The sequence below is a fragment of the Bombus pyrosoma genome, linkage group LG3 (assembly GCF_014825855.1).
Source record: "Bombus pyrosoma isolate SC7728 linkage group LG3, ASM1482585v1, whole genome shotgun sequence".
Classification (NCBI taxonomy): domain Eukaryota; kingdom Metazoa; phylum Arthropoda; class Insecta; order Hymenoptera; family Apidae; genus Bombus; species Bombus pyrosoma.
The window spans coordinates 1,500,071-1,510,012 of record NC_057772.1 but is presented as its reverse complement, the minus strand read 5'-3'; the positions used below and the strand labels follow the sequence as shown (position 1 = coordinate 1,510,012).

The following is a 9,942-nucleotide window of genomic DNA, read 5'->3' as shown; positions in this document are numbered from 1 at the left end:
TTTTTAAATTCGACGTCTTAATGTTCCAAGTAGTAACAAGCAAATGTTATTACTAGTATACAATCGCATACAGATGTATTGATACTGAAATACTGTGTTACGCTTACTTACAAGAACATTGATTTCTCGATAGATTGAATGGAAAAACGAGTGTATCACGAATGTTTCTATGTGATAAAAAAAGAAAAAAAAAACAATAAAAAAAAATTCATCTCTTATATTATACACATATATATAAAAGGAAGAAAAAGAAACTTTCGTAACAAGCTCCTTGAAAGATTTTTATGGATTCTACAATATTTTAAGATATATTTACATTTAAAAGAAAAAAAGAGGAACATAAGTGAACGATCAGAATATACACATGTATGTACTGTTAAAAAATAATTACCTTCAAATTTTTATCTTCAGACCTTGCAAACATATTGTAGGGTGATATGTGAAATCATCTATATTATTATTTCAACAATATCGCGTATTACCTATAATTATAACCCATTGTTCATTTTTACTATTTCGGTTAGAAGCATTTTCATTATCGTTTTCGACATTATTCATTAGCCCATTTTCAATATCGTTTTCGACATTATTCATTAGCGCATTTTCATTATCGTCTACGACATTATTCATTAGCGCATTTTCATTGACATCATTTACATTTCATTATTTTCTAAATCACTATTCTCTTCAAAACTATTATCGAAACCTTCATCGCGTTCCATATTTACGTATCTTGCGTTGTCACCTGTTTATATAAAAATCAATCATTATCTTTATTGACAATTTGTATATACCGATAAAATTACCTTCTGCTCTGTTTGGAAACACCAATTCCCTGTGATTCTGCATGCCTATGTCCACATCAATTGGGTTGACCATATTTAATATTCCTAGCAACCATATAGGAAAGTCATTCTCTATACCGTAAATATCATTCTCGTTTTCAATATCATTTTCCAGTACTTCAATGAAGGGTTGTAAGTCTTCCAGCTCGTTTAATTCTGCAGAAATCATATTATTACCTTCGCCATCTCTGTTATTATTTGCAAGATCACCGTTTTCAACTTCGATCGCATCGAGAATTTCAGGTCTTAGAACTTCTGCTACACTTGGAGATTCAGAATCGGATATATGAGCTTGCGCTATGCTTGGTAGAGCGTATTCCGGTGTCATATCTTGAGCGGAAGCGGTGTTTGGACATCCGGAATCCATTACTTCCGGAGACCAACTATTTGGAGATGTTTCCACAGTTTCTGGAGAAGGTTTCAATTCGCGATTCTCTACGTTACATTCATCTTGTTTCTCATTTTTTAATACTGATGTGGATTCAATATCTCTTGTATCTTTGGCATCATTACAAAACATTTCGGTAACAACGCTTCTTAAATCATGATCATTATGTAATTCAGATTTTAGATCAGTCTTTTCATCAATTGAATTTTTCGTCAATTGAATTTTTGTATCACAATTTACTGATTGTATGTTATTGGTATTTATTGCAGGAAGCTCTGTTTCTGCCTCTACTAACTTTTCTGTAGCACAAGGGTCTGTAATTTCCCTTTGTAATGTTTCATTATTTTTCGTGCCATTGTTACTACTTAAAGAATTCGTTTCAGACAATTCCTCTATTGTTTGTTTATCATCGTATAATGTAGTACATATTGTTGCTGTATCGCTACTATTAAGTATATCTTGATCAAAGTTCTTCATGAACTCGTTCCCACTTTTTACTTTCATATCATTCTGATACATAGAAGTATCTTGTTTACTATACCTTTCTTCTATTGTATTTGGTTTAATGCCTGACATAGCGGTTATATTTGTATCGGTATTGCTTTGCAAAAGTATCTCATTTCTACTATTATTACTACCAGGGCTTGTGAACTGAGATTTCTGTGATATATTTAACGAATTAGTATTATACTCGTCCTCCTTGTAATCAAGAGATCTTCGTTTTTTACCCACGCTACTTGCTCTAGTTTCCATTTTTGGTGAACTTGTAAACTGTGGTTGAGTGTCTGTTACAATATTATTAGCAGAAGCTATACTGTTGTCTGATTGCAATTGATCTTTTAGATGACAATTATGCTCCGTGACATTACTACACTGTTGGATACTATGCGTTTGATTTTGATCGATAGGGTTTGTACTTGCTGCTGTGTTAGTATCAATGTCAGAATATTCATCTTCTTTATATAATATATTTGAATAAATATCGTTTAAGTGACCATGTCCATCAAGATCATATTTTAATGATGATTTCTTGCTTTCTTCATCACTTACATCTGCGATGGTGTTAACTGATATATTTTCCTGTTGGAGCGAATTGTTTAACATCCAGTGATCACTCATGCTTTGATTACATATACTATCGTTTGTTAATTGTTGGTCCATCTTAACAGCGTGTAAAAGATATGGCTCAGGCGAAGTTGAGGCCCGTGAAAGGGACATGTAAACTAGATCTAACGTACAATTAAGTTTTTGTGCAGTATCCGATATAGCATCATCTTGTGTGTCCGATGTTATATACAAAGTTTTAAGTTTTCTTGTTACGGAAGAATCAGATAATTCTGTTGATTCATTTAAGTACAACGGATCATTATTGTCAAATGATTTATTGAAGTTATCTGTGCCAAGTATTGAATCTATATTTCCTTCGTTGTTAATTTCACTGTATTTATCAGGAATTTCGGCACTTCTTGTCGTTTCAAATTCATTACTGGTTAAAATGTCCTTTTCGTCATAAACATAAGCATTGTCTTCAAGCATAGAATTACTTTCTGGCATAACAGGTATAACGATACTTGATTCTATGTTCCAATCTTCACAGTTCGTTTCTTGTCTGCTGTAATTTACAGGTGTTTCAGATTCCATATTCCAGTCATCTTCCTCCGAAGCATACATGTCATTACTCCAAAGAGGCCCACCTACTGTAGTATCAGAATATGTAGAAGGTGGTGGTACTAAGACTACAGGGCCAGCTTCACGCTCTTCAACTGTCCAGCCAGCGTCCCCTAAAATCGTTTCCAATTCATCCATAGAAATTGGAAATGTACGTAACATTTTTAATATTAGTTTTAATGGAACTTCTTCTTCCATATCGTCTTGATACGATAAATGTCTAATGTAGTAGGATGCTTCGTCAACGATCTTTTCTTCATCTGAGCGATTATCTATTTGATACGGGTATTCGTATCTAGCTACAACTTTAAATAAATTTTCAATGCCAGGTCTATACACTTCTTCCTTCTCACCGACGCGATGAAAAACAGCCATTTGAGTACAACATCCTAAATGTTCCGAGCCTTCTGGGCCTTTACAAATCCCATGAAACGTTACTATATAATTGGGGTATCTTAGAATAATATTTTCAGCCCTGTTGACAGAAATTACGTTTATGACATATATGATTATTTGTTATGTACCGGCTGGTACGCCGATGAATCGATCGCCACGATACTTCAGGCACTTCAGACAAATTAATAAAATAATATCTTCAATAAAAATAATCACCTTTAAATCGGCTACAAGTTTCAATACAAGAAATTTCCGAAAGAATCGTTTTTTCGAGAAAAAGTCAAGATCACCTTGATTTCTTTAAATGAATGCCACGTATTTTTTATTTCATACCGTCGTAGTTGACGTTAATACGAGTTTGTGACGACCTTCTATACTATGACCTTAAAATGACACTAAATATTGAAACGATGGTTAATCGAGAAGAGCGCTACCGTTATAAATAATTTTACTTCGATTAAATCGGACGTCACAAGGAGAAAAATGTTCATTATATGCACATTATTATTATTATTATATGCAAAAGCATAAGTAACGTAATCTTGACTTTTGGTCGAAGAAAGCATTTTTGGAAATTTTGTATACCGTATTTTGTAGCCGATTGAAAATTGATCAATTTTTATTCAAAACATTTTCTTATCAGATCATCGGGTAGGGCTCAAAAAGTATGGTGACTGATTCATAGACCAGCCTGTATATACAGTAAAAATAAATTAAAAATTTATGATTAAACAAAAAATCAAAATCATTACCAATCTTGAAATTGTTGCCTGGTCCATTCAAATTTATGATCAGGATGTCTAAATCCAGAAAAGTTTGGGAATAATGTATTAAACTCTGCATTTGGAGTTGTTATCACTACCAATAGTGGTCTGATATACCCAAAAATATTGTAAGGGAAATTTGTTAAAGTATCTGGATACAAATGCTCGATCCTAAAGTGTTAAAATATGCGTTATATCCTATGAAATAATATTATACGAGTTTTTTATCGCTTGAAAAGTAAAATTAAAAACAATCGATCGCTATATATAGCAACCTACAATTCTATGCAGATTACAGCATCTGTGTTCTCTAGCCTCTTGTCATTTTGAGTAATACAACCTTCACTTATCTCAATTACAAAAGGTGCAGTTCTTCTATGTAAATATTCAGATATTAAGGGAGCACCTCTATTTTTATAAGCTTCTAAAAGCGGTCTATTAATATCCACGCATAATATTTCTTGTATGCCTCTTGTATTTTTTAGGTGTGTTAAAAAACCAAGTTCTGCACATCCAAAGTCAACGATCTAAACAAAGAAGGAGATTAGTCATTTTATTACCTGTTAAAAATTTGTTAAATCCATGTTTGCAAATATCAAACACGTAATACGAAATAAATGGTATTATATCATATATAATTTATTATCGTATATGATTTATGAGTATATTTCTAGCGATAAAGAAAAATCCATGTGTAAAGTTATTGCGAAGATATGAAAGCGGAATACCTTGCGTAATTTTCCTCGATATCTGTCACTACTAAGTACGTCGGCGACAGCAGCATATCTCTGGATGTACGCCGGCGGGAAAAATTTGATATTTTCTTCAAAATCCTGAGGTGCCTCAGGATCTATCATTCTACGATCACTTTCAGAAATTTTGAGTCTTGGCTCCGTTTTATCCGTATCATTATCCATTATTTTTTGTCTTTTGCTTCGATAATTCTGATATATAAACTTGCCAAAGAAATAGATCACATGTAAGAGCACAATAATCATGTCACCAAGGAAGATCAAATGAATTTGATCGCTATCAAATTTTATTAACGCATCCCGGTTAACTTTCCGTTATGCGTAATACCAGCCATATTATTTTGTTTTGAAGATGGTTACCGAATTGAATCTGATTGGTAGGATGATTCAAAACGCGCCAATACTAAAATAGCGCCACAGACGAGATACAAAATAGATGTAACATGCAATGCTTTTTCGTGTCTCACGTTTTGAAGGTCACTCGACCCCCTTGCCATTTTCGTATCACATGCGACATTATCGACTTAACACGGTATAGTAATAGATAGCAGACTCGGGTCTATCCTGTATTTAGTCAATGGCACACACCGGTTTAAATTAAGACAAAAGTGTTGCATGAAATTTGTAGGTTTAAGTCTTTACGAAATTATAACTAAAATATAGAACAGGATAGATCGTATAATCGCAAAGGAAGTATAAAATGTTGTGCTTTTGCAATATTTCAGAAAATATTACTTCATTGGTATCAAGAAAAACCCAATCCATAACTGTAGTAATTCCAAAGAAAGCATTAGATTTTTGTATAGGTAGGATATACGAAAGCCTTAGATCTGTGAAGGATAGATAACGATTCTAAACAAATCGTTAGAGCTAAACGAATATGTGCGACATTGTAATTGAAACAAGATCATATTTCGAAAGCTATATCGTTTAATTCCCATCGGCGCTTGAAATTAAAAGGGTACAATGACACACGGAACAAGTTTTTGTATTATAATTTATTTGCGATTTAATATAATAATTAAAATAATAATGCGGTAATTATTAATATCGGTAGCAGTTTACTAATTTTCTAAGAAAGCGATGGTATACACGATACATCGTTTACATAAATTAGAATGACAGTCGACTTTCTTTATAAACCATTTGTGATACCTGTATCGGTTTTGTAGCATCTATATCGTTCACGCGTATATTGGAACATCTGTAAATACGATACCACAGATACATCAGAGTCAGTTTGCTCAGGTTATTCCGACATTTTTCTTTTCTCATTCCCATTTCGTCATTAGCAAAGTAGACTCAATTACAGTTTCATATAGGATTTCGTTTATATATATTTATATATTTATATGCGATTTATTTATAAGTATATGTATTTATAAGCGCGCAAATATATTATGCACGAGATCTGTCGATGGCTGTTATGCAGCCTACAGGAACATAAAACTTGATTCTCTATCGTTAAAATTTATTGTTCTTGTTAACGCGGCTATCTACATGATAATCTTTTGCAGAATTTTGAAGAGTCTTAACCTTAAGCTATTACATATCATAATATATATATATATATATTTCATCTCATCTTATTTACAAAAGAACTGTCTGTAGATTCCTCTCTAATAGAATATGTTTTGCGTTTTTTTTTCTTTTTTTTTTTTTCAAAATTGGGGATTGTCGATAGTTTTCTTGTACCCTTGTCCCGTTCGAGAACGCGCCGATTAAATATAAATTCGCCTCGAACGGAACGCGAAATAGAAAACGTTTCTATGTATTTTTTTAACATTACACAGGTACCCGCAAGAATAGATTTTCTCATTTGAATAAAACGAGACAGAAAGGTTAGACGACGGCCGCACATACATGGTCGATAAATAAATAAAGTGTCGAGTTCGTGTCGTTGGTACGGCGTAAAGAACGATCGAAAAATATTATGCTACAGTGTAACTCGTGTCTTACGAACATTTTTTAATCGCATCGAAAAGACATTCGTAAATCTCGAAAAATAACTCGTGCTGCATTAGATTCGGTAAATGCATCACATATACATATATAGATATTGATTATCTTCCGTCGATTAAATCAGATAATCTTGAAGATTATCTAAAGAAATTCACTAGCCAGACTGATCGAAACAATTGCGGTAACAGAATATAGTGGTCGAGTTAAAATATTTTTATCGATACTTTAAGTACCGTGATCTTTTTAAAGCGTTTATCGTTCAGTATACACATATTTCATATAGTATTACCTGTCGATAATAATTTTCCATATTTACGATTGCGGTAAGCGCGTTAACTGGAATCGCGTCTCTCTTCGCTACGGTACACAGCGTCGATCGTTTCGATTAGCCTGGCGATAGAATCGATGAGCAAGTTCGCCCTACGAAATCTTAATAGAAAAGTAGATAGAGTGGCACATTTGTCGATACTGAATAAAATGTAGGATGTTCGTTGAACGACATAAGAAAGAAGATATCGTATCTCGTAAGATGCTCGAGAATATCGTACAAGTTTCGCGTATGACGCGTTCAAAGCTTTTATCCCGTTTCTTCTTTTTGCGTATAGGCAATGATATAGAGGCAGCTAAGGGAGTATTACGCGACAGAGCCACATATATAACGCGTGACCGGCGTTTAAGCAATTTTTATAGATAAAAGATCGAGCTCCGTCGAGGTCCGTTGGACAATGCGATCGCGCGTATGCTCTTCCGTTTTTGAAGAAGCTGCGATATCTCGTGCCGATTAAACGTTGCGTCAATCGATCGATATAGCACGGTGGTCGTAATTGACGATTTGGCGAACGCGTGGAAAGGAAGGAAGGATGCTACGACTCGGTTATATCGGGTGCACGTTTAGTTTCGTTCGCGGTGAGAAAGACAATTTCGATTTACGATGCGGATTGTACGCCGGAGAATTTGGCAACGCGAGTTTCCCATAGTACAAGTTACGTTTACGCGAATAGCAAATATTCTCGATTATCTTGTCTCGTTCTCCTCCATTAGCGTTACTCCTCTTACCGTTCCGCGATCGCGACGACGATAATTATCACTAGATAACGTGGTTGCATTATCATAAAATCATTATATATATCACAAATGTTAAAATTGTCCACGCGCAACTTATTCCGCGGTGCGTAAAGTTTCTAATTAATTCTCGAGACACTACGGTAAATATCACATGGAGCGATGAGAATTTTAATTAAATATACAACGGCGATCGATCGCGTCGACGTCCACCATATCGTCGAGGCTCGAGATTGCCGCGTGCACGACGACGAACGATCGATCGATCTCGATCGCCGTTTCCAACGATTCGTATAATATACTTTCAGAAAGTAGAGATTCAGGCGTAAGATTGATCCAACGATATAGCGATTTTGTTCCCTTTCTCCACCCAATTTCTCAGTCGTCCCCTTAGTTCCTCCAGGCTTTTCGACTTCGCCTTGTTTATCCTCTTGTACTTGACGTCTTTTGGCTTCGTCACTGATCGGTGATTACTCATTACCCTGTTGTACGTGACCTGGAAAAAGACGAGATTCAGAATTGCGACTGGCTTACGAGAAAGAACCCGAGAGTACGATCGACGCGGTTGCACGAACGTTTGATTTCAAAGAATCGCGAAGATACCGCGAACGTAGTAAAGGATGTAGGGAAGATAGGACGGATAAACAAGTCGAAGAGGATGAAAAGTCGGAAAGAGGATTCTCAAAGGGGAAGAAAATTCTCGTATACGTATGTTCCAAGACGTTGCTCGAACGCGAATCGACAAAACAAAATTCGATAGCGGCGCATATAGCGCGTATGCAAATAGACCAACGGAAAGGTCTAAAGAAGAAACGTGGAGGTCGATAGAAAAGACGGTTGTGACTAAGTGGATATTCGGACAAAAAGATCTTGTTACCTGCGCCTGCTGACTTTCGTCCCTTGGTCTCTCGTTGGGCGGGGAGTCTGCCTCTTGAGCGAGTCTCTCGAAGCTGCCGTACAAATCCTGAAGTCTGCCCTTTCCGTTTCCCAAGTTCTTTGCCCGTCTCTCCTCGCATTCCGAGTTTTCCGTCGATTCGGACGGGTCCTGATTGTTTTCGCTGTCTCCGTCCTCCTCCACCGAGTAAACGGTCTCCAAGATCTCCGGTCTCCTGAGGAAACCGTTGCATCGTCGCATCGACGAGTACTTGCTCGACGGTTCGACCGCGTCCGAAACCGATCGGATCACCGTCACGTCGGTGATGTTCGAGCGAAACCTGCGAAGGATACTTTATATTTATTCGAAAACTTTCGAACGTACCATTCCTAACGCACGCGGATATCGCGCGTCTATCAAACCGTACCAAGTAAATTTAAGTAAATTTAGTCATCGCGTAGAAACAAAGGATTTTATCTATCTTTACCATCGTTGGTAAATAATAAATGGACGTAACGATAGTTTTAAAGACGCGGAGAGAAAATTCGTGCGTTTCGGTTAAACGAAGCGTACGCGTACCTCGGTGGCGCTAGGTCGTCCGCCGTCTCCTCGAGAACAACGGCGCTGTCGCTGTCTCCGAGACTGTCCAATCTGTCCAGAGCGTCGCAAGGTGGCGAATCTCTGGTCCCGGTACTTCTTTCCGCCAATCTGCTTTGCAACTGACGAATCACCCTCTGTTGTCTGAGAATAATGGACTCTCGTTGCGCCAGACTAGCCTCGATCTCCTTCTGTTTCCGACAAAGCCTCGATTCGAACAGCAGCAGCTGCGAGGACAATGTCCGTAGCTGCTCTGCCTTCTCCCTTGTCAGCCGTGCCACGAGGTCCTCCTGAAATAATTATATCACCCGTTGAGTGACTTTGGCGAATTCATGTAACGTACGTGCGAGCCACCGCTGCGCAGTTTCGAGACCGTGGTAAACGTACCACTTCTGCGTGGCTTTATCGACGTTGAATTAATCAGCAATTTGTATTAGTCGAGAGAGCTTCGGCTCGCTCTTCTCCGCTAGTAATCAACCAACGATTAATCACGTTAGCTCATTATCGATAATTAGGGAATAAGAATCGCTTGATTAACGACCCTTTTTTCCCCCTCCAGAGTCTTCCGGCAGTGCGTTAAAAGAAAAGAAACTGACCGACCGTACAAAAAGACTCGCAAGAAAACCGTTGCGAA

General features: G+C 36.8%; 2 protein-coding genes across 6 annotated transcripts in view; both read right to left on the bottom strand.

Annotated features, from left to right (window-relative positions):
• Window positions 1-134: 134 nt before the first annotated feature.
• LOC122565765 lies at window positions 135-5,168 on the bottom strand. Its single transcript, XM_043722077.1, has 5 exons — window positions 4,790-5,168; window positions 4,341-4,588; window positions 4,050-4,232; window positions 807-3,376; window positions 135-745 (listed from the first exon to the last, which is right to left on the bottom strand). The coding sequence occupies exons 1-5, from the start codon at window positions 5,057-5,059 to the stop codon at window positions 654-656; spliced, it is 3,363 nt and encodes a 1,120-aa protein (XP_043578012.1). The 5' UTR covers window positions 5,060-5,168; the 3' UTR covers window positions 135-653.
• Window positions 5,169-5,793: 625 nt separating this feature from the next.
• LOC122566213 overlaps window positions 5,794-9,942 on the bottom strand; it is an 81,855-nt gene continuing 77,706 nt past the window's right edge. For all 5 annotated transcript variants that reach the window (XM_043723160.1, XM_043723159.1, XM_043723161.1 and 2 more), the window contains 3 exons: window positions 9,291-9,598; window positions 8,715-9,051; window positions 5,794-8,333 (listed from right to left, as the gene is read on the bottom strand). In XM_043723160.1, the coding sequence (XP_043579095.1) occupies window positions 8,157-8,333; window positions 8,715-9,051; window positions 9,291-9,598 (822 nt within the window). In that variant the 3' untranslated portion in view covers window positions 5,794-8,156. The remainder of the gene's footprint in view (window positions 8,334-8,714; window positions 9,052-9,290; window positions 9,599-9,942) is intronic.

What these genes read in the sequence shown, in the direction of transcription:
- LOC122565765 (XM_043722077.1), bottom strand. Translation starts at nt 5,059, where the DNA reads ATGATTATTGTGCTCTTACATGTGATCTATTTCTTTGGCAAGTTTATA. An exon ending in AGGCAACAATTTCAAGATTG is followed by an intron (nt 3,377 to 4,049) that starts GTAATGATTTTG and finishes TTCTGTCAACAG; the next exon opens with GGCTGAAAATATTATTCTAA. An exon ending in GTTTCCAAACAGAGCAGAAG is followed by an intron (nt 746 to 806) that starts GTAATTTTATCG and finishes TTATATAAACAG; the next exon opens with GTGACAACGCAAGATACGTA.